Consider the following 23,292-nt stretch of genomic DNA (forward strand, 5'->3'; position numbering starts at 1 on the left):
TTAAACCAGGGCAACCAACAGACCCATGACTCTACAGGGAACATTAAGGTTGTGTCTATGATGTTAAAGCGGGAAATTAGTTTAACAAACACTGAGAGGTTATGAAATCTATGGAATAAAAACCTTGTAGTAGCTCAGAAAATTATCCTAATCCTGTTTGTTTTCAGATGGTGGGAGATACGTACCAAAAGTACCCAGAGTAAACCTTCAGGGCCCAAACCAGAGATAGCCTGGCCAAAGACTAGTGTCCTACCAACTCTTTTACCACGTGGCCTTAAAGTGACTTTATTAGGGCTGATCAGGTTAATTGATTATTAGTTTGTTTAGACATTAATGAATTGGTGACAAGAATTTTATTGCGCATTAAAGCAGTTCAATTATTATTATTATTTTTGAAAGTGGCTCTGAATACACACACACACAGACGCACCATGGTTTATAGAACGTGTGGGATGTTGATCAGGATGGGCTTTCAACTGGGATTATTACCATGTCAATCGATGACAGTTTGTAGTGGACCCTAAACGTTACATTGCGATTTACCACAAATATTTTAATCCACAGTGAGGAGGGAACACTATTGTTTTTGTATTCTTTTTTCCCTTTTAGTTACATTCAAGGATGTTTTTGTACTAATTTAATGTCATTACACTTTAACTCTTATCCCAATACTTTTAAAAATAAAAAATGTGATTCATTGGGACTAATCCTTAAAAATAAATTAATTACAGATAATTCCACTAGTAATTACATTAAATATTACGATGTTGTGAATGGAACACATTGGCCGTTTACCTCTAAAACTTAAGTTTCCTTCATGAAGACTATCACTGACATAAGCTATCAATTACTTTTTAAATTGTTTTTATTTAATTGTATTGATTTATTTCTGTTACGGCAAAATAACTACCCACCGGCAACTCGTGACGTAGTTCCGGTGTATTGTCGACTTTCGTTTCCCCTTACAATTGTGTTTTTCATAACTTTGTTTCCTGTGCCGCTGCATTACGGTAAGACAGCACCGTATCGGTACAACACCGATGTTATACCGATTCATGCATATTCATGCCTGGAACTTAAAAGTCTTTAGACAACGAACAAGTCATTTACATTGAGCATTTCTGCAAGTACGATGCGGGCTACCCGTTAGCTAAGTTTGTTACGTGTCTGACGCTGCAAAGAGCAACTTGTTTAGACTTAAGTTTGTTTTTTAAGAACTATTATATCAGTTATAGCTGTAATGAAATAATGAGTAAATGTTAATAGTATCATGTATAGAACGGCATCCTTAACAGGAAAAATGGTTAACATTTACTCTTAAGCTTTTCAACATTTTCTGTGGTTTAACAAGTCAGTAATTTCAGGCAGAAATACTTGTTTTAATTAGGTTTGGGGGAGGGGCGTGGGCGGAGCCGCTAGGTACAGAATTAAAGCAATAAAACTTTGAAATAAAGGTTTTTGAGTCACTTACCCTTTTCCACATTATTCCAGTACCAAACCTAAACATGCACTTTTAGTTGTTGGCCTTGGTACCAAAGAGTCTGTAGGTTAAAAAACAATAAGAAATAATTCAGTTTTGAACCATTTACTTTTCTTTAGCCAAATGGTAATTATGAGATTATAAGAATACAATTGTAGGAAATAATAGAACCATTATAAGAAGAAATTAAAGAATAACATTAATGAATAACAGTTTATGTTATTACTTTATGATGATAAAATCATACCTTTATGACAACAATTTATGATGTTATAATTCTTATACACAGATTTTATTCTTGTAAAATAGCAATTTTACTCTCATAAACCCAAGACTTCTTTTCTTCATACATTGTTATATTTTCATAAATTTACAAATTAAATCTTCTAATATGATTTTTGTATTGTCAATGCAGTCCAAAACACAGACAAAGCTGTTTTGTCAAAATTACATATTAGTCACTCAGTTTGTACACTCTGTTCAACATGACTGTTGTAAACATAAGAGTAATTTCGTCACCACCATAAAGTCATTGTTGCTATTTTTAAATGAACGCTTGTACACTGTCCCACTTCAAAATCTTGCAACACTTCCAAATTCTTCTACTCATTTACAGTGTATGGTTTGCCCTTTGTTGTTGTACATGTTACTGTTCCTTACTGAATTGACTGATGTCGTTTGTTTTGTAAAAATTGACTTTGTATTTGACAAGGCTTGTGCAACAACTGTTCCACAAATTTACAGCACACTTGTATGTACTGTGCAGCCCATTTGGGTCAGTTGAGCAGACCAGAAAAAGTTGGCAGTTGCCACATGAACTAAGTGCAGCTCGTACGTATTGTTGCTTCAGTGACCCAACATTCATTCCATAATATACAATAACTCCTGCGGCGGACACATGACAGAACAGTTGAGCTGGAACAGATACATGTGAGAAACAAACTAGTTGGTAAGAGTTAATGTGTCAATGTTTAGGTAGGTAACTCCAGGAATTCACAATTTCTACATCAGGAAAAACGTGTGTATGTGTCAACAATCTTTTAAATGTTAGTGTTTTAAAAGTGGACAAAGTACTGAAAGCAGCAACAGCAAAAAAAAAGTAAAACAGTAAATGTTAAGTTTGTCAAGGTCTGGCTTGAGTCAATATTGAAATGTGACAATTTTACTTTTAGCTATTTGTAGTTTTTGGCATTCATGCTAATCTGTGGAGGAGGTGGAGCACGACAGAAACACAACAGATATGGTTTCATCTGCTTAGAGCTGTAGATGTTTTATTGAGTGTATGTGTGTTTGTGTGTGTACGTTGTTGTTAGATGTGCAACTGTTCAAGGTGTGTTCATAGAGCAAATGTATAACAGAGAAATTCTACCTTCAACCAGTCAGCTTTTTAAACATTAACCTTATTCTCTTTCTCTTTCTTTGCAGTCTCCAGGTTGTCTGTCTGGTCAATAAGTATTTTGTACTTACCTTTGTCATAAACTGTGAGCGTGGGCTCTGGCTGAGATGGATCTAGGTAAAATTACCTCTCTGACTCCTGCTGTATTGAGGCTGTTAATCAGACAGAATGATTCCAGAATCACCACAACAACTGGACTGGCTAAAGGTAGGCTGTGTCGGTCAAATCAGATCTATTTTTAACAATTTTTATTGTTGTTTGTCTTGTCACATAGATATATTGAACAGAATGAGCCTAATACTTGAGATTTCTCACAAATGAAGCTTTTATGATAATGATATCAATTATGTCCTATAGTACATGTTACGTATTTGTGATTAAATGACGTTTCATTACTTTAACTTACTTTAAAGCCACCAAAAGCCAGTATTCTGTTGTGTTTATCTGGTTCCCTGTTTCAGGCTACCTGCAGGCTAACGTCGCCATCTTACCCAATCACCTGGCGAGTTACTTTGAAGCCTTCTGTCGCAGTAACCCTGCCCCGTTGCCGTTGCTTTATTGCAGCCAATCAGGAGAGACTTCCTGTCAGCCGCTGGCTAAAGAGGCTGACATAAGGTACTGGCGTTTTGTACGTACGTACTTTGAGTTTGGAAATGATATTTAATTGTAGTTAAGTTGTATGTTTATACAACAATGTTCAACTAATTGCTTAGACCAGTGGTTCCCCTTAAAAAATCAGCACCCACTATTGTAGATACGACCGCAGACTGGCTATATCCTAGAAAATACTGAAATTTATTTTGTCTTTATGCCCCAGGGGGGCGCCCTCCTCTCACTCTCGCTTCGACACGAACACAACACTGTGGAACAATAATCATTGAAATACTCGGGGTTTCAGTCCCTCAGAGTGAAACAGTGACTAAAGCAGATCCTTAGACCAGCACCTGAGGATCATGTGTCCCATATAAGACACTAAAACATTATGTACAACCATTAGACAACTAGATTTCAAATGTATTTTGTCAACCTTTACTCTGTCTTTCCTCCGTGTTTCTTTCTTTCTCCTTACAGAAAAGATATTCCTAAGTACTGTGTGTACGAAAAAGGACAGTTTGTAAAAACTGTGTCCAACCTTCAGACATTTACCAGTGAACCAAGGTAATTCAGAAGATTAACAGATACTAATGATACATCCTAACCATTAACCACAAACAATTATCACGTACTGTATTTTGACTGTTTAATTAAAGTTGGTAAAAATATTTAATATAACCCTAACCCTAACGAACTTTTGATATTTTGTGACATTGATCACTTCACTATCCCACATATTCATGCTTTAAGTATATAAATGGCAGGTGTCACATTCATAACTTTAATGTTTTTTCATTAAATTATATTTGTCATTTGACGGACTTAACTGTCCTTTTTTGCCTCCAGAACTGATTCACAGCACTCTGTGCCTCTGAGCCAGCAGCTGTCAGACATGGTGTGTTTTTATCTGGGCTGCAGTTTTGGCTTTGAGGGCAGATTAGAGGCTGCAGGAGTTCCTGTCAGGAATGTGGAGCAGGGCAGGAACGTCAGCATGTACAAGGTGCGGAGCAATAATAAATTTGATGTGACATCTTGTCACTTGTTTTTATGGTTTTCTTGATCAGTCAGAACACGCGTTTGGCCCATTTGTTTAGACTGCAGTTCCCTGTGTTCCTGTTGAAATGTTCAGCTGCCCTCTAGTGGTCACCATGAGACCTATTCCAGCTGCTCTGCTGAATGTAGCAGTGGAAGTGACTCACCTTAATCCACTGGCACACGGAGCTCCTGTACACATTGGAGAACCAGGTGAGTCTGTTAAAAATCTAATTTTGTAAACATTTCCAAAGTATTTCTATTATAACCAGTGACCTTTTCAGAATCTATAATTCCACATTACCACCAAGACCAGGTCATTTTGACTAAACAGCTTTGACCCCAGTCTGTGGTTATCATTTGTCATTATTTTGTTATGCTGAAGGTTTAATGTTCTAAATGTCCCAAAGTGCACTTTGTGTGTGTGAGTAGCTCTGCTAGGAATCCCGGATCTGTCCAGACCAGACTATGGGGATCCAGTGGAGCTGCAGCCTGGTGACGTCCCAGTCTTCTGGGCCTGTGGAGTGACTGCAATCCAGGCAATACTTAGCAGCAGTGAGCAATATCTTTGACTGGACCTGTGGTTATTAATAGCTATTGACAACCCTTAACTGATCATCATGTTACTTTGTTTCAGAGGTTCCACTGGCGTTCAGTCATTCACCAGGATGTATGTTCCTGACTGATATCCCAGACTCCTCTACTTCCATCATAACCCCCACTCCCAACAGTGATAACCCTCCAAACAACCAACTAAACCCTGAGCTGACCCCACTCAGCTTCTTGGTGTCCCACAATCCCTTACTGTACAGCTTGGTATCTCGGAGGGCAGTGGCAAAAATCAGACATTTGGAAATGATTATTGGAGAGGACCCAGGTAAATGCACAGAACAAATAACTTTGTGTTTCATTTTCATGGCATCACTGTAAAGCCCTAAATATCCTCTGTAGATAGCAATAGAATTCAGTGGCTGAGAGATATTCAGGTTTACAAACCTTCTCCACAGAGGACAAATTTGAATTACTGGTAGTCAAGAGGATATTCCACTAATACCCCACAAAAAGCATACATCCTACTTCAGCATACCTACTGTACTTCTGCTCTCCCACCACTTGCACTTAAAGTATCTCAACAACTAACAAAGGTTTTTGTAAATGTCAACTTCTCAGGAGATTTCTTGACCTACAGCATCTTCATGATGAGAACATGTTAAACACAGAATTGAATATGAAAATTTTTCACTGTGTTTCCCCAGGTGAACGAGGGATCAAAGCGTTATTTACACAGGACGAACTTCTGCGCTCCTGTCTCGCTCTCTCTCACTCAGATTCTGTTGCCATAACCACTGGCTTCCCCACTCACTACATGCAAAAGTACCTGCTCCTACAATATATGCAGTATTATTTTAGGCCATGTACCAATGCAGTGTTTGGGGAAGGGGGGACTCAAATGTCTACTAATTGATAAAAAGTACTATTGCAACAATATTTTCAGCCTTGTGAAGAATAAAAAAAAAACAAAAGATTGTTATACCATCTTAGGAGATCAACACACTGTCCTAAGGAGTTTGGTTGTTTTATATTAAATATAGTACAATGTACTGTAACATTAAATCTAAAAAAAGATTTTTAAATGTCACAGGTTTTGGGATTTTTCATTGTGCCAAAATAAAGCAAAAATTGTTTTGTTTTTTTCACTCTAGCCCACCTGATGAGACAGATGGCCCACCTGGAGCTATTGCTATGGCAACCATGCTGTTGTCTTTAGGAAAGAAGGTTACCATGATAACAGACAGGAGGGCCCTGGAAATGAACAAGGCTATTATTGATAAGGCTGTGGAAACAGGTAGGATTCTAGGAGGATTTTACAGACCTGTATCGATTTTCTTTTTACAATAAACGTGCAAATATTTTTGGCTTTGGATTATTTTTATTTCTTTTCTACGATTACAAATGTAGATTCCACTCTTTTAATTTTAACCTGATGTCAAGCGTGTTTCAACATTGTGTGTCAAAAAGCTACATCGCCCTGTCTATAGTATGGCAGTTTATCGCAGTGTATATTGTATTGTTGCCCCGTATGGTGATACATATCGTATCGCCAGATTCTTGTCAATACACACCCCTAGTAGAAGAGATTGTCTCCAGTGTCCAACTCATAATGACAGAGTTTTACATCTCCACCACCAGGGGTGCTGAAAACTGCAATCCCATTGGTCACTTTTGAAGACACTGGTCCAGATGCTGCACTGAACTTCTTGTGTCACCATGGAGAGCCAAACAAACCAAGGTAAGCTGATCTGTAGTCTGACCTTTGCAGAATTATATATAACAATATATTATTTTGGAATCCAGTTGCATGCCCACGGGCCGCCAGTTGGTTATCACTGCTGTAGAGTTTCTCAGTTATATCGTTAGTATGTTTAGGTCTAAGTCGACCTTGGAGACTCTAAAACTATAGTTTAACACTCATTTTGTTGTTTAAAACCAGGTTTGACCACATTGTGGCGATAGAGCGTAGTGGCAGGGCTGCTGATGGAAATTACTACAACATGAGAGGAGTAAACATCAAACATTTGGTGGATCCCATTGATGACCTCTTTATTGCCGCAAAAGATATTCCTGGCATTATGACCACAGGTACTGTAGGCAAATACTAAATTTACCATGGTTTTATTTTTCCCTTCAGGTTCTCAAGTCTCCCTGCAAATTTGAGTTATTTCTGTAACAAGAATAGAATGGCTTGTTATTGACGCTTATATGTTTATAATTCTAAATACGCTTCTGTATGGATTTTCTGCAGATATAATTTCATATTATATTATATTCGTAATGATATTTTATCTTCTGTAGGAATTGGTGATGGAGGTAATGAGTTGGGGATGGGTAAACTAAAGGACAGGGTGAAGAGCCTGATGCCCAACGGCAGCCTCATTGCCTGTGATGTTCCTGCTGCCTATGCCATCACTACTGGTACAGAAACAACCACACGTCTCTTTCTGCAGCGACCGGGCGTCTATTGGTCAAATTACATTCACAGTCAGGCTGTATTAGGTTCAGTCCTCATGTTTTATGGGGAGTATCCCTAAAGTGACAGGTGTGGGGTCTGTCCTTCCCCTTCTCCAGGAGTGTCTAACTGGGGTGGATATGCTGTGGCCTGTGGGCTCTTCCTTCTAAACACCTGCCCCTCACACCAGAGGTACCTGAAGAGAGGCCTGGGCAAAGAAACCACAACATCACAGGAACAACTGCAGGACTGGACTGACAACCTGCCGTCAGTGGAGAAGGTTATAAATCCTATTATTTTTTCTTTGATTTTGTCTTTGATGCTTTGCTGCTAATGTAACTCTCTCACCTGCAGGAGGAATCTTTCCTGTCTACACTGATGCAGTTCGGAATTAGAAGTGGCAAAACTGGGAACTTGGCGATGGAGGTGGATGGCATGACCTTTCACCCCACACATTCTGACATCATCACCAGACTAATAAAAGAGACCATTTAAGGATCAAGAAAACTCTCTATCAATTGCATTGATAACTACAATATGAAAATAATAATGACTCATTTTTGAATCGCTGTCGAGATCTGTGGTGTAATATTGAGTAGCAATGTCTTACTGATGTTGATTAAACAGTTAAAATGTTTTCGGGGTTTTTTGTTTGTTTTTTCAGCTGGGAAATATTAACTCTAAATGTCGAAAAAGCAAAACAAGCATGGTGGGACAGGTGGTCCAATTCATGTGCTATCATCATAGACATCGTCCTGCAAATCATTCAATACACGCCCTCCTGGGTCTCGTAAGGTTGTGGTCCAAACATTGGGTCGACTGATATACTTTTATTTTGTTCCGGTGTAATAAACTATTCCATTTTGTGTGCAATGTTTACACTGATGTAAAGAAGAGAATTACAGTATTTAAAGTAGCCTATTCGTACTTCTTACTTTACAATATGAACAGCACCAGGTCCATCGGACTCATCCAGGAGAGTACGCAGCTTCATCTGCCTCCAGATAAACAGGGCTGAGCAAACAAGAACAGACAGGGACAGAATTGTAAGTCAAACATGTTATTATATAGGTATATATGTATATACCTATATGTATACAATATTTAATATATATATTAAAAAAGAACAAGTTTGGGTCTACTGAAGTAAACATTTGTTCTTGTCGGTGTATATTTTGGGATCAATAAGTAGAATTCATTTTAAACATGACTTTCTGGGGGAAAAAAACTTTGCAAATGTCGAATGACGATCCTTTAGATGCTAGCGTGGATTCGAGCGCTTTTAATCAAGAATGTAATCAAGAAAGTACAGATTTGTGTGCCAATATCTTACGTCATGGTTCACGTGACACAGGTCAAACGAAGAAAGCCTCGACACGGTGCTTTCTGAAGCACTACGTTGTTTGGTCCGACACGAGCTCCGGGGCATCGCCTTCAAAGTGACCGTCAGTAGTCTCTGGTTCTCTGTCCAGTTTACGGATGGACTCCGCAGGTTCTTTAAAACGTCTCAGTCCTGCTGAGCTGAGACTGTTAATGAGACAGAACGATCCCAGGATCACCATAACATCGGGACTGGCTAAAGGTAAGAAGAACTTCACGGTCATTGTACACAGGTTACAACGAAACTCAGCGGCCGTTTTTCTTTGAGCGGCTAAAAAATATCAATAATGCAAGAAAAAAGCATATAACTGTTAGTGTCCATGAATTTTGGTTTGTTTTTGACCTAGATTATGTCTGACATATAAACTTACTTTGTTAAATTAGCTCGACTTTATAAAATAAGTCAATAATTACAGCGTCATTTCTGAATATGTAAACAACCAGTGTTGCTAACGTTACCTTGAAAAGGTAATGTGATTACTGACTACTCCTTTAAAAAGTAACTTATTTTTATTAGTTACATGCGGCAGCTGCCGTCAACACTCCATCCACACTAGTTCCTGAAAAATGCATGTCTTTCTTGACTTCACTTAACGTAAATCCTTTTTTTACCTGACCTGTTTAACTGTTAACACTGGCAAACCTCCTCTTTATAATCTCCATTGTTTGTAAATGTAACTATTTCATTCTTTTGAACATCTTTTATGAAACTGACCCGTATAAAAATTCTGTCTTCATTATGTGAATGTTTTCACCACCTCAAAATACAAATGTCAGGATACCAACAGGCTGGTGTGATCTTCCTACCAAATCAACATGCTGATGACTTTGAGGCGTTCTGCCACAATAATCCTGGTCCCTTGACCTTTCTCTATCGCAGCCAACAAGGGGAGTCCTCATGTCCACCTCTGGCTGGGAATGTTGACATAAGGTATTCATGAAAGTACATACTGTAGTACTTAACTTCTGTAACAGTAGTGACTAGTCCATATAGTAATACAGTTAATGTTTGTTCTTAAGCTGAAAACCACAACTCATCATTAACAGGATAAAATGCATTTGGACAATCATAATTATTTTTTTATTACATTTAAAGTCCAGACCAGTCAATAGTTAGGATTGTTGTTTAAACTTTCAGAGTCTAACCAATATGTTGGAGTGCGGTGCAGACAATGAAATAAGAACATACAACTCCTCTTTAATGTTGTCCTGAAACACTTTGTGTTTTCTTTCCTTTCCTCCTGCAGGACAGATATTTCTAAGTACTGCGTGTACGAGGCTGGTCATGTGGTCAGAACTTTGTCAAGTCTAATGAGTTTAACCTGTGAATTAAGGTAATTTATAGGAGCGTGGCCTGGATATATGCTTATGTATTTTAAGAACCATGAAAGTCTACTTGTCTTTCTTGTTCTTCAAGGACTTCATCGTCAGAACAGCAGCCTGTGGCAGCCTCTGACAGTCTGAGCCAGCAGCTGTCAGACATGGTGTGTTTATATCTGGGCTGCAGTTTTGGCTTTGAAAGCAAACTGAAAGATGCAGGAGTTCCTGTCAGGAATGTGGAGCAGGGGAAGAACGTCAGCATGTACAAGGTGTGGCATAAATATCACCTGCATCAAATGTATACACATTTACAGCTACGCATCCAGTCATTTTTACTAATCACTTCTCCGTAGACCTTCGGTAAACAAGACTTGTTCAGGTGATTTTCAACCTGGTACACTGGTCACATGTCAGTAATAACCCCTGCAGAGTGCAGTAAACGTAAAGAGGACATATTGGCATTTTGAACAACAACATTTTGAACAACAACAGAGCACTACAACGTGTAAAGAACCACTACACAGGCGCATGGCGCAACACAGGAGGGCCAACTCCTCAGGACAGGACTCAGCTGTTCACATACGCCTCAAGGAGAAAACACACTCCTTTGAGGACAACAATGTTCACATTTTGGCCAGGGAAGACAAATGGTTTGAGAGAGAGGTAAGCCATTTTTGTCAAACTGGAAAAACCATCACTCAACAGAGGAGGTGGACTCAGACACAACCTATCACCCACATACAAGGCACTCTTAACAACAATACCCAAAAGATTCTCCTCAGTTTCACACAACAAATAGGCATGTGATCGAAACCGTTCTGATGAGGATGGCAACGACCCATCAGTCTCTTAATGACTGTTTACACTTTCCCAGTTGACCCCGTATGCCCGACCCAACAGGGGGAGCTCAAGTAGCTTTATTCTCTGTCACACCCAGAGTATATATCTGCTGTGATCCTCACCACCAGTTAGAACTGAAGATGCCTCTTGAATGAGAGGTGAAACGTCTTCTTTGAGAAACTTTCATGTCCAGTTGCCTAACAGAACTCTTCAACCATGTAAAGTACAGTATAAGTGGCATACATGTGGGCAGCAGAATCCACACTAATCTGGGTTATCTGACTGAAGCCAGTGCAAAACAAAAACAAATGAAATCCCAAAACAGGGCGAGTTGAAACACATTCACACAGTATGTCTGCAGTCCACAGTTCCGTGTGTCCCTGTGGGAGTGTTCAGCTGCCCTCTAGTGGTCACCATGAGACCTATTCCAGCTGCTCTGCTGAATGTAGCAGTGGAAGTGACTCACCTTAATCCACTGGCACACGGAGCTCCTGTACACATTGGAGAACCAGGTGAGTCTGTTAAAAATCTAATTTTGTAAACATTTCCAAAGTATTTCTATTATAACCAGTGACCTTTTCAGAATCTATAATTCCACATTACCACCAAGACCAGGTCATTTTGACTAAACAGCTTTGACCCCAGTCTGTGGTTATCATTTGTCATTATTTTGTTATGCTGAAGGTTTAATGTTCTAAATGTCCCAAAGTGCACTTTGTGTGTGTGAGTAGCTCTGCTAGGAATCCCGGATCTGTCCAGACCAGACTATGGGGATCCAGTGGAGCTGCAGCCTGGTGACGTCCCAGTCTTCTGGGCCTGTGGAGTGACTGCAATCCAGGCAATACTTAGCAGCAGTGAGCAATATCTTTGACTGGACCTGTGGTTATTAATAGCTATTGACAACCCTTAACTGATCATCATGTTACTTTGTTTCAGAGGTTCCACTGGCGTTCAGTCATTCACCAGGATGTATGTTCCTGACTGATATCCCAGACTCCTCTACTTCCATCATAACCCCCACTCCCAACAGTGATAACCCTCCAAACAACCAACTAAACCCTGAGCTGACCCCACTCAGCTTCTTGGTGTCCCACAATCCCTTACTGTACAGCTTGGTATCTCGGAGGGCAGTGGCAAAAATCAGACATTTGGAAATGATTATTGGAGAGGACCCAGGTAAATGCACATAAATGACAGTGTTTTTTTCTGTCATTTTTTTGACACTAGTCATTTAAAGGTTTCTGTTCCAGGACAGATATTCGACATTGGAAGCACAGTGGCTGGAATCACTGTTCTAAAAAGCAAATGCTTCCATTTTATGTTCCAGACTAAAGCTTGTTTTGGTTCTCTCCATAGAGTTTTAGTCAAACTTAACAGTGACGGGTTTTTACCCTGTGTCAGCAGGTGAAGAAGGAACTAAAGATTTGTTCAGTCAGAAGGATCTCCTACACTCCTGTCTGGCTCTCTCACACTCACGTTCTGTTGCTGTAACCACAGGCGTTTCCACTCACCACCTGCACAGGTACTGTACCTGGTGCTTGTCTATTTCCAACGTGGATTATAAGAGTAATATTGACTGAGAGATGAAGTCCTGGGTACGGGGGGTGAATGGGACATATTTGGGATATATCTATAAGTTCAGTCCTGAATTTATTCCTTAAATATCTGATTCATGCTAATAGATGATATAAACATATGCAAGTTGTAAAAAAATTAAAAAAAACATTTTACGTTACGCTTTCATCTCATAAACATCACTTTGATTAATACAGGTTGCAGCTCTGTGATCAGAAGTGTTAAATATGTTTTTATTTATCATTTAATGTTTGTTGTTTATAATTTCTGGTTGTTTCACTCTTAGCTCACCTGATCAGATCGATGGATGGATACCTGGGGCCATCGCCATAGCAAACATGCTGTTGTCTCTAGGGAAGACGGTCACCTTGATAACAGACAGCAGATTCCTCGAGATGACGAAGGCCATTGTTGACGAAGCTGTGAACATGGGTAGGATAAGGGACCTGAACTGAACTTCATTCACTCAGGCCATTCAAATGTTTTCATGACACAGCCCATAGCATTGTTTACTCCCTTGTTGCTTTTATTCATGGCCAACTTCACCTTCAGGTGTGCTAAATACTGCTACACCACTGCTCACTGTTGAAGACAGCAGTCCAAATGCTGCCCTAGACCTCTTATGTCACCATGGAGACACCAGCAAACCAAGGTAAGCTGATCTGTGATATGAAAGAATGTTAAACCTCCTAACTGAAAATGTAAGAAATATATCACAACCATACACCGGTTTATTTGAATGATCAGCAGCAGCAGTCAATGTAATTTAAAATGTAATTTTACGTCATTAAGAAATGTCCAATGTAGTGACAAAACAACCACAGCATAGTGGGAGTGTCACGTGAGGGTGGTCTATCTTTAACTTAGTTTCCAATTCATGTTTGCTTTGGTCAAACCCAGGTATGACCACATCGTGGCAGTAGAGTGTAGAGGAACTGCTACTGATAGGGCTAACGTTAGAGAGGAAAACGTCAAACATCAAGTAGGTCCTGTCGAGGAGCTCTTTATTACTGCACAGGATATCTCTGGAATTACCACTACAGGTAGGTGTGTGCAATAGTTAAATATATACATATATCATATATATATATATATATATATAATATATATACATATATATTAATATATATATATACATATATATAATATATACATACATATACATATATACATAGATATATATACATATACATACATACACATATATACATACATATATAATATACATATATATCATATATACATACATATACATAGATATATAGTGACTCCACATTTCCAATATACTGAACCGTGATGGCAATACCAACTCTGACCCGAAAGCCTTTCATTGGAGGTGTCACTAAAGTACTGACTGGGGGATTTGTGCCCTGAGGCATTGTAATTTTATATTAGCAGAAAGCTCATATCTTCTACATCTCTCATCATCATACCTGCTTCTTCTCCAGGAGTGTCTAACTGGGGTGGATATGCTGTGGCCTGTGGGCTCTTCCTTCTAAACACCTGCCCCTCACACCAGAGGTACCTGAAGAGAGGCCTGGGCAAAGAAACCACAACATCACAGGAACAACTGCAGGACTGGACTGACAACCTGCCGTCAGTGGAGAAGGTTACATTAACTGCAGGAATGATTTATATAATGATTCATTATTGTAAATACATTTAATCTTACAATAAAGATAGTATTATAGTTTACATAAAATATCTTTTAATATTGCATGCAATTCAGTCTTTTGCCCAAGTTTGTTTGGAGAGTTTGAGGGGTTTTTTTTTCACATGTTGAATCACTAATTTGTTAGTCTTTTTGTATTTTTTAGATAAGAGATATATTTATATATATTTATATTTATATAGATACATCAATACATTCCCGGACAGTGTGAACAGTAACCACATATAAACACAGACACACACTGGTTAAAAGGTAAAGAATGACATTTGTTCTTCTGACTTTTCTCTTCTGACTTTCAGGAACAACTTCTCAGATCCACACTGATGCAGTCGGGATTACAAAATGGCAAATCTGGTAACTCAGTGGCAGGTGCTTTGACCTTTACCCCCGACGACAATAACATCATCACCAGGTTACTCAAAGTGATCTATGAAGGCTCCATGTCTGAAAACTAGGGCTGCCATGCCTCCTATATATAGTCAGGCAAATATGTTTTAAACGTTGTCGACTAAATGTATCTCCTGTCATTGTTTTGTTCTTCTGTCTGTACAAAATCAATAAGTCTATTAAAATAAAAACACTCAATGTTCTAGTAAACCAACAAAACCATGGCTCGACCAACACTGAAAATACAGGTAAATAGATAGATAGAACTTCATGAATCCCTTGGGAGTTCCCTTCAGGAAATTAAGGGTTTGAAAACAAACACAAATCTCAAGTAGGTCAAATAAAACATGTTTTGGTTGCAATGACATTGCACCAGAAATTAAATATCCCTCTGTTAATGATTAAAACAAGTGTCAATCAGTGTCAGCGCGCTTTTAGCTCACACGGTTTGAACAGGGTTCTGTGGTCCTAGTTAAAGTGTGACCAGATGTCAGTTCTGTGACATTTCTGTGTTTTTCATGAAACATACCTTCGCACTTGGATTACATGAATTGCAGGAAATCGATGCTAATGAATGAAGCTAGTTTTGAAACTTCATGCGTTGTACCTTTGTCTCTGCTTCTGAGGTGATCGGCCTACCTTCACAATGACATTCCTTCTGATTGGATCTTTTCTATTCGCCCCGCCCTAAGATTTTCGTCTCCTTCTGATTGGTTTACCAACGTGTTCTTTATAATTCGTCATCATGCGGACTTTTATTTAGTTTTCGGCCGTAAAAAAGATTCAAATGGATTCATTGGTGAATATGTTTCGTCAACACAATGCACGATAAAAGATAAAGCAGAGCAGGGAAAGGAAAAATAAAACTTCGGAACGGTCTCGGCGTGTGACGTCAAACGCTGAAAAAGCTATTCCTAAACAGCGGCTTTACCTGGTCCGGATGAACGGCTGAGACAGAAAGGTGACTTGTGATATTGGTTCTTTACTATTTGCGAATTTTTCTCTTAGTGATTTCAGCTTTTAGCTAAATTAATAGTTTAGACTTCACTTGAAATGGAAGAAGATTGTGTTTTGTATTTATTTATTTTTTGCCCTTGGGAAATTAATTAAAAAATGCTAACTAAAGACATTATTTGTTTGGCGTGTGTTTACTCTTTAACCAGGATCCAACTTCTCAGTACTTTGTCAACTCTGATCCAGATCCACGTCTGCAGCCAAGATGTAACCCAGGCCTCCCTCCATCTTACTGGTTGTCTCCAGGTTTGTACTGTGTGCTGTACAATGAAGACAGTTTCCAAAATCAGACATGGATCCATCTGCTTTTATGATCAGCCCATCCATGGTACAACCCGTCGGGAGACTTTGGGTGTTTATTATTGAGAGGACTATAACAATTTCTCTTCATGCAACTGACAACATATAAACAAACACCATCACTGAGGCAGACTGAAACAAGATGAGACAGAACAGACAGAACAGACACCTAAACATCACACATTATACATACCCTGCTGATTTCACTGACCTGGGCTCAAACAACCAACCAAAAACAGACAAAATTACCAAAATACTTACCTTCACATACAAACGATGTACAAAATATATGAGTATGAAGTTTAGGTCCAATCTATATTAAAATATGTATGTCTAATACTTGTTAGTACTGTGTTAGTATTTCACATTAAAGAGCGTTAAAAAGGGTGCCTCATGGTGGCAACAGGAAGTGACCTGTTTTGCCAGTTAATGCACACTCTTGGAGGAATAACGGTATCCTTTTTCAAAGATGACCAGAATACATTGTTTCACATGTCCCTTGTGTATGGTAATGAGGTAATGTCATCTTCATGGTAACACTCCAGAGTTCACCGACAAAAACAAACGATTTGCACGCCAAAGAAAAGAAGCCAAACTTTTAGCTACATGTAGATTAAGTAGTAGATGAGGCAAAATGGCTCAATAGCGACATCTAGAATCATAATGACGTGGTTCCAAGCCCTTAATCCATGACGTCTGTCCTACAGGAAGTTGACCATTCTTTACTGGAATGGGCTCTAAATCACTGCAGCCTCAACAGAATAAGAATATTGGTGTTAAACCATCAAAACCTGAATCGTATAAATCGATGAATCAACCTATTATTGAAGTTCAGGTCTTAAACAAACCGAGTATGACGTTAATACTAGGCCAATCCCTAACACAATTACATGATATGTCTTAAATATGTCACCGAGTCAAACACCAACTTGAACATCACAGATTGTTGGCACTCCAGTACAGAGTACTACAGCGTCTCATCACTGCCTGCAGCTATGATTAAATTTGTGTTTTTGCAAACGGGCTCTTTGTTCATGCTGTTGCACGTGCTGGTGTGTGTAAGCAGCAACACTGTCGGTTGGCCGTTGTTCACGTCAGTTGCAACCTCATTAGAGTCAGTGGGTGGATTGGAGGGACTTGTGTTTCCACGGCGTAAACAGCAGAGGATCCTGGTGAAGGGACGGATGAGGGCCCTGTAAAAGCCGTGGCGAGCACTTTCGCTGACAAAGCAGTAAAGGGCAGGATCGGCCACACAGTTCAGGGTGGTCAGCAGCAACGACAGGTGGTAGTAGTTAAATATTCCTACAAAAACACATAAACAAATCAAACGGATCATATAGTTTTTTGTTTTTTTTTAAAACACAGACTTGTCTCCAGAGATGAACACATACTTCCAATAAAGCTGCAGTCTCGCTCGAGTATGGTGCGTACTAACAGAAACACGTGGTAGGGGGAGAAACACACGAGGAAGATGAGGATGGTGCTGCTGACCAACTGCCTGATCCTGATCTTCTGGGGCGGCTGTGTCCCTGCACTCCGACCCACGGCACGCAGGACACACAGGTAACTGATCTGGTTCAGGACAGAGGAATCATTAGTCACTTCAGATAGAATCAAACTGGCTTCCTTTCCTCTGAGCATCCTCCTGATGTGAGCTGATTAAAAAAGGCAACCTTTGTCAGTGGAGTGCAGATGAGAGTAAAATGTTTTCTGCTCTACTACTAATTGCAGTAATTTCATCAGATACATTTATATTATGTCCAGGTTCCACTTCACACCGTCCATTTTGTATACAGCTAATCTGAATAAAAACTGGTCAAATAAATGCTCATGATGGCTTCGGGGCCAGACTCACAGGATGAAATAAGATGAAGCTGTAAATAATGTGAGAAAGTTATCCTCTATAAGAGAGTGAGTGTACCGAGAGAATGGCCAGAGGGAAGATGAAGCCAACAGTGAAGCGGTAGTAGTTGATAGGATACTCCCACGGCTTCATGGGATAGTGCTCAAAGCACACCGATTGGTTAGTGCGATCTTTGCTCAGTTCTTTGTGGCGGAAGAAGACCACGCCCACTGCAATCTCCTTCAGCCAGATGATGGCGCTAAAGAACCAGGCTGCCTTCATAGAGCGGAGAGGCGCAAACCTGAGGATGTGAAAAAAAATGAAAAAAATGTTTTTTTGGAAGTGACTTACTGACTTTTAGACATAGGCAGAAAAGTAGTTACATCGGTAACATCGACGTTTTCTAGAGTCAGTGTTTATCCCTTCAGATCTGCTGTAGGATGTTACGATAACGTTTCTACTACTATAATGACTGTCACACAGCCTAATGCTGACTTTGGGAGAAATTACAGGTGGGTAATAAACACAGATCAACTATTTAACTATATCATTAATTTAACCAAAAAAACAATCACATTTCTTAGTTTTGCTTCTTTTTCTTTTTGTCCAGAGTCCAGAGCTGCATGTTGGAAACGTTAAAGTACAAAGAATTACAAAATATTGTAAAGTTCTGGCCTGCAGTTTCATAAAATACCTCAAAGGATGAACCACAGCTAAGTAGCGATCCAGACTGATGCAGCACAAGAAACCGATGCTGATGTAAATGTTCTCATAGAGAAGGAAACCACACAGCTGACACAACCACTCCCTGTGTTGCCAATCATCCCCCTGAAACACAAACTCAGCATTAATATGACAAAAGTACCTGGAGATAAAAGTGTCTCTGATGATTTTATACCAACTTTTCGGTACAAAGTTCCAGGTTGGAATTGTGTTTTTGATCCTATTAGTCCTACTTCCAACGTCCATGGTACAACAATGAGTTGCTGTAATGTGTGGACTACAGAAGTAACGTAACTGTAAACATGACTAACTTCTGGAACACAGTACAACAGAGTTTTTAAGCAACTACATCAAAGGCCTCATTGAAACAAATCCTTTTTTAGAATTGTGCTATTTTATACACCAGATTTCCACAGATTGTTTGCACTGTCAGCACAAAAATCCACACCTTCATTTTATCTGGTGTCATTGGTTATTTAAAAAAAATAAATCATGGAGGGATCAATTTTATTTTCACAATCGGACCAAAATATTTCAACAGTGTATACAGTACTTTCTGCAATCCCTGTAGTTTCAATTTTAACATTAAGCAATAATTATTGCGTACTTTTCTGTTGCAGTATTGTGTGCAACAGGTTTCTCAAACTGTCTTTGCTAGTGCTTCATTTCAAACAAACAAAACCAAACAGAAAGTGACACCTTTCTGAAATAAACATTTCAGAAAGGTGTCACTTCCTTCTGCTTCATTTGCAAATTCGATAGAGAGAGAGAGAGAGAGAGGTAGGTTACCTGAAAGATATACTGTAGCCACAGTGGTAATGATGTGAGGTATAACAGATCAGATACGGTGAGGTTCAGTAAATACACCCCCAGCTCGTTCTTCTGTTTCAGCTGACCAGCAGCATGGTACAGAGAATACAGGTTGGACGGAACACCGACCTAGAGGGAAGAATAGGATTTCGGAGTTTTCTTCAGTAAAGTGTATTCAGCTAATGATTAAACAAAGTACAACAGAAAGAAAGATTTCCTTTGCACATTGAAGTAAACACAGTGTCGTAGAGTTCAAGTACAAGTTAAATGATTATCAACAAACGTGGTTTATTTTTCAGTTGTGTTTATGGCGAAGACTCTCAGAGGCTGAGCCGAGTCATTGTAACCATAAATATTTCATCAAATGTTTATTCTGTTAGGAAGAACCAATACGGATGACACTGGATGAAAGCCAGGTCCTCGACAGTTTAAAGCAGAGGTTCCCAACCTTTTTTGGCTTGTGACCCCACTTTGACATCCCAAATTACTACTACTGTAGTTGTTGTGTCAGTGAACATAACAACACTCACCACCAACACAAAGATGTAGACGCAGGAGAAGACGTACTGGTGGATTTCATGGCTGATGGTGCAGTTGATCATATCGTCCTCCAACATGGCAGCCACCTTTACACCTTTACAAACACACACTTACATTCCCAGAAATGATTTCAGGCATAATTACACACACTCCCAGCACACACTTCCTCAGGTTTCCTCTGCTGCAGCATTGGTCTGGTCTGATGTCAGATTGGTGTGACCACTGTGAAGAGGAAAAGAGTTTACGTTACGGATGGCTCCGTACAATATTTTCAAGTTCGATACCGATACCGCCACTGCGACTTGGAGTACCTGCTGATACTGACGTCAGCCTCTCATGTCATAGTGAAAACAAAGGGGTAAAGAAGAAAAAATGTATATGACCGTGTGCATAAAAACATACTAATGTTTCTTCACGGTGCTAGTAATTAGACATTCCTGGTCCAGTGTAGAATTCTTAATAGGGAAGTCAGAGGTTGGATGACCACGTCACTACATCTAACCCACTCCAGAGGCTTCCCGTCTGTGAAGGGCAGCTCCGGTTTAAGACTTGTCAACACGCAGTGATGTGTGTGACTTCTGTGTCTTATATTTCTTAGCTTTGGCATTGTCGTAGCTCAGTAATAACATGGTATCACACATGTAGAGCCATTTCAACTCAGAACATGAAAACCAGTGGAAATATCACTCAGTCTCTTCCTCAGTTTGACTACCGTTCCCAAAAAAAGCATTCCACATTTGGGCGAACACTCCTCATTCTTCCAAAGTCAACTCAACAAATGCCCGTTACCTTATTTAAAAATACAACTCTGGATATACAGTATACTAATGCTGTCATCAGCAGTGCAGCGATGAGGACCAGCAATGGAGCAGGTAAAATGTAGAGATTACTGATCAATCTATCATGCTTAGAAATTGTTGCTTTGAAATGATAGATTATTCAGTAAAAATACTGCCTTTTCTTATCTGAGTAAATATGGCTCAAACCACTGACAGGCTATGTTAAGAAACGATGTTAAGAAAGAATGTTTCTTTTCATTAGTTGTTTGTTGGCTCTGTGTTACACCAAGTCATTTGATCTGTTACATGTAATATTCATTAGCTATACTGCCCTCTACCACAGGCCATAACTTATAATGTAACAGGAAACATTGAGTTAATGGACGACTCACACAGTGGACTGAATATTAACAAGCTCACTCTGGCATCCTAACGTTCACACAGGGACCTATATGTTGAAATCATCATCAGATCATTTATATTAGGTGTTATTGGTTGGATTTTCTGCAAACAAATATTTCCATTGAAAATGTCACAAACACTTCTAAAAGATATACAGGAAGAGAAAATACGCAACATCCAACCACATACGTACGTCATATAATTTCTGATTACTGCACTGACAGAAACCAGCTGAGCTGATTAGTTGAGCTTTGACAGGAAACAGAAATATGTGAAAAAGTGAGATGATGATGATGAACATAATGTAGGGTTTCTGATATGGCTCTATTTTATTGGGAATTTAACAAATGTGTTTTAAAATGACTTTGACTATTGACTTTTTTTTGGACTATTTCTATCTACTGTGTTTTTACGACCGACACATATTTAATATATCAGGTGGCAGTAGACCATTAGCTCTTGGGTCCCTTCAGGGTACATGTACGTTTTCTAATGCTGGTGCAAGAGGCTAAAATATTTACAAGCTTTACGTTGAAGAAAAGTAGTTAGACAGCATAGACAAAGTGTACATGTTTAATTCATTCATTCAACTTCTACCTATTAGTCCTTTTTAGGGTCTCTGGGGGGGACACCGAGCCAATCTCTGCAGTAAACCAACCCATCACATATAGGACACATATTAATGAACCAAATCCTCAGTCTGCATGACCCAAAGAAAACCCGCAGACACAGATACGTAGACCATGGAAACTCCAAACAGAAAGACCAGAGACTGAACCAGTAAACAGTGTGCAGGCTTCATATTTACTTTCATGTTCTGATCCAATAAACCTAGGTTAAAATTGTGCACATTTTCTGCATGACCACAGATAACAAAGATGTCTACCCTGTCACAATAAAGCTTTACAGGGTCACATTTACAGACACGCCCATTCAAAATGATCCAGGTCTATGACCAACTGCCTGTGGAACAGTAAAGAGAAGAGCTGTCTTTGTTGTTTAAGCTGTAGATCACACATGACTTTTATTTTATCCATCACCACCACAAGCGAATCAGCCTTTATTTACTGTATATTTTCTTTTCCTTTTTAAGGTGTTCGCAACAGGCCTCACAGTCTATACCAGACCATAAGTCTGTGACTGAGACAGAGAGAATTGACCACAACCATCCAAAGACAGGTGAAGTTTCAACAAACTTTCAACAAACTCATCAACCTTAGAAAATACCATTGCACTTTTTGCGTCTTTTTTTGTGAACTCACTTCAGAAATATAAACCCTTCATAGGAAAAAGTCATTTGTCTTTTTACACAGGGTTAGAGAAATGATGTTTTGTCCCCAGGGACATTTTTCAGTTCTTCAGACCACTTACTGAGCACTGGTAATTATACAGTTACTCAATCATTCAGCCAATGAGGTTACTCACTTACAAGGAAACCCTTGAATCAATTTCTTATTTCTTCCAGTGCATCGTGATGACTGTGTTAACAGCAGCAGGTCGTTCATCACTGTTGGCACCTGGTGTATGAGGTTTTTGTCAGCAGTAGAGCTATTAGCCCAGCTCCCTCTGAGGTGACGTTTCTCTGTATGTTCCACAGGTGAGCACTTAGACTGATTCAGTGAGAACACCATGTCACCTCACACGTCTGTTCACCTCACACCATAACACGAACAACAAGTAACAGACGCTTCATCCCAGGGACGCAATGCCTCACACGCTCATAAATCCATCCATCCATCCATCCATCCTTATCCGTTACCAGGTCGTGGGGGCAGCAGTCTCCATGACCACCACCCAAATCACACACTCCTGAACCTTCCTGCAGATGGTGAGTCCACTGAAAAGTACCAACTGCCCTGACCAGGATTTGAACTTGTCCAGCAGGTGAACCCTAGGGTTCCACACCAATGACCAATGAGACATTGACTCTGGGCCAAAGCCTTTTTTTCATAAATCTTTAATGATGTGTTCATTTCTTTGTGTTCAGCCTTCTACTACGTCAGTGGTTCCCAAAGTAGGGATGGCAATCCCTTTTTTTTTCTTTTTTTTAAATTTGCGAGCAAGTGAAAATTACAATGAATTTTATTTCCTTTTTTTCAGTGAGAAAATCTGTTTAGGTTTTTTTTTTAAAAATGATTTATTAAAATATTGGAAGTGTAAAGATTTAACCATCTCAAAAAATTTAAAATACGAATAAA

The 23,292-nt window shown here is 39.3% G+C and overlaps 3 protein-coding genes across 10 annotated transcripts in view; 2 read left to right on the forward strand and 1 right to left on the reverse strand.

Annotated features, from left to right (window-relative positions):
• The first annotated feature begins 919 nt into the window (after nucleotides 1-919).
• LOC103383463 (D-glutamate cyclase, mitochondrial) lies at nucleotides 920-14,202 on the forward strand. 2 transcript variants are annotated; one of them, XM_008316584.3, is made up of 15 exons: nucleotides 922-1,010; nucleotides 2,906-3,083; nucleotides 3,338-3,491; nucleotides 3,948-4,034; nucleotides 4,317-4,470; nucleotides 4,565-4,715; nucleotides 4,935-5,057; nucleotides 5,140-5,379; nucleotides 5,759-5,876; nucleotides 6,206-6,348; nucleotides 6,693-6,792; nucleotides 6,994-7,142; nucleotides 7,356-7,475; nucleotides 7,629-7,789; nucleotides 7,864-8,146. In XM_008316584.3, exons 2-15 carry the CDS (start codon nucleotides 2,984-2,986, stop codon nucleotides 8,002-8,004), a joined length of 1,941 nt encoding a protein of 646 aa, XP_008314806.1. In that variant the 5' UTR covers nucleotides 922-1,010; nucleotides 2,906-2,983; the 3' UTR covers nucleotides 8,005-8,146. The 2 variants fall into 2 exon arrangements, 1 of the variants encoding a protein (XP_008314806.1); XR_003050102.1 differs by lacking the exon at nucleotides 7,864-8,146 and adding an exon at nucleotides 14,088-14,202 and having other exon boundaries at nucleotides 920-1,010; nucleotides 7,356-7,643.
• On the forward strand, nucleotides 8,849-16,806 carry LOC103383443 (D-glutamate cyclase, mitochondrial-like). Of its 6 annotated transcripts, none has more exons than XR_003050104.1 (14): nucleotides 8,849-9,091; nucleotides 9,667-9,820; nucleotides 10,137-10,223; nucleotides 10,307-10,478; nucleotides 11,411-11,561; nucleotides 11,781-11,903; nucleotides 11,986-12,225; nucleotides 12,451-12,571; nucleotides 12,911-13,056; nucleotides 13,177-13,276; nucleotides 13,525-13,667; nucleotides 14,073-14,233; nucleotides 14,596-15,644; nucleotides 15,847-16,806. XR_003050104.1 is itself a non-coding variant. In XM_008316554.3 (13 exons), exons 1-13 carry the CDS (start codon nucleotides 8,989-8,991, stop codon nucleotides 14,749-14,751), a joined length of 1,857 nt encoding a protein of 618 aa, XP_008314776.1. In that variant the 5' UTR covers nucleotides 8,849-8,988; the 3' UTR covers nucleotides 14,752-16,806. The 6 variants fall into 6 exon arrangements, 4 of the variants coding, with proteins under 4 accessions (XP_008314776.1, XP_008314793.1, XP_008314784.1 ...); XR_003050105.1 differs by having other exon boundaries at nucleotides 15,884-16,806; XM_008316554.3 differs by having other exon boundaries at nucleotides 14,596-16,806.
• The window catches only part of gpr68 (G protein-coupled receptor 68), an 11,935-nt gene continuing 4,678 nt past the window's right edge, over nucleotides 16,036-23,292 (reverse strand). For both annotated transcript variants that reach the window (XM_008316619.3, XM_008316609.3), the window contains exons 2-7: nucleotides 19,904-20,135; nucleotides 19,353-19,502; nucleotides 18,535-18,668; nucleotides 17,919-18,141; nucleotides 17,389-17,569; nucleotides 16,036-17,299 (exon numbers count right to left, since the gene is read on the reverse strand). In XM_008316619.3, the coding sequence (XP_008314841.1) occupies nucleotides 16,965-17,299; nucleotides 17,389-17,569; nucleotides 17,919-18,141; nucleotides 18,535-18,668; nucleotides 19,353-19,502; nucleotides 19,904-19,990 (1,110 nt within the window). In that variant the 5' untranslated portion in view covers nucleotides 19,991-20,135 and the 3' untranslated portion in view covers nucleotides 16,036-16,964. The remainder of the gene's footprint in view (nucleotides 17,300-17,388; nucleotides 17,570-17,918; nucleotides 18,142-18,534; nucleotides 18,669-19,352; nucleotides 19,503-19,903; nucleotides 20,136-23,292) is intronic.

This window comes from Cynoglossus semilaevis, chromosome 1, assembly GCF_000523025.1.
Source record: "Cynoglossus semilaevis isolate Cse_v1.0 chromosome 1, Cse_v1.0, whole genome shotgun sequence".
NCBI classification, from domain to species: Eukaryota; Metazoa; Chordata; class Actinopteri; order Pleuronectiformes; family Cynoglossidae; genus Cynoglossus; species Cynoglossus semilaevis.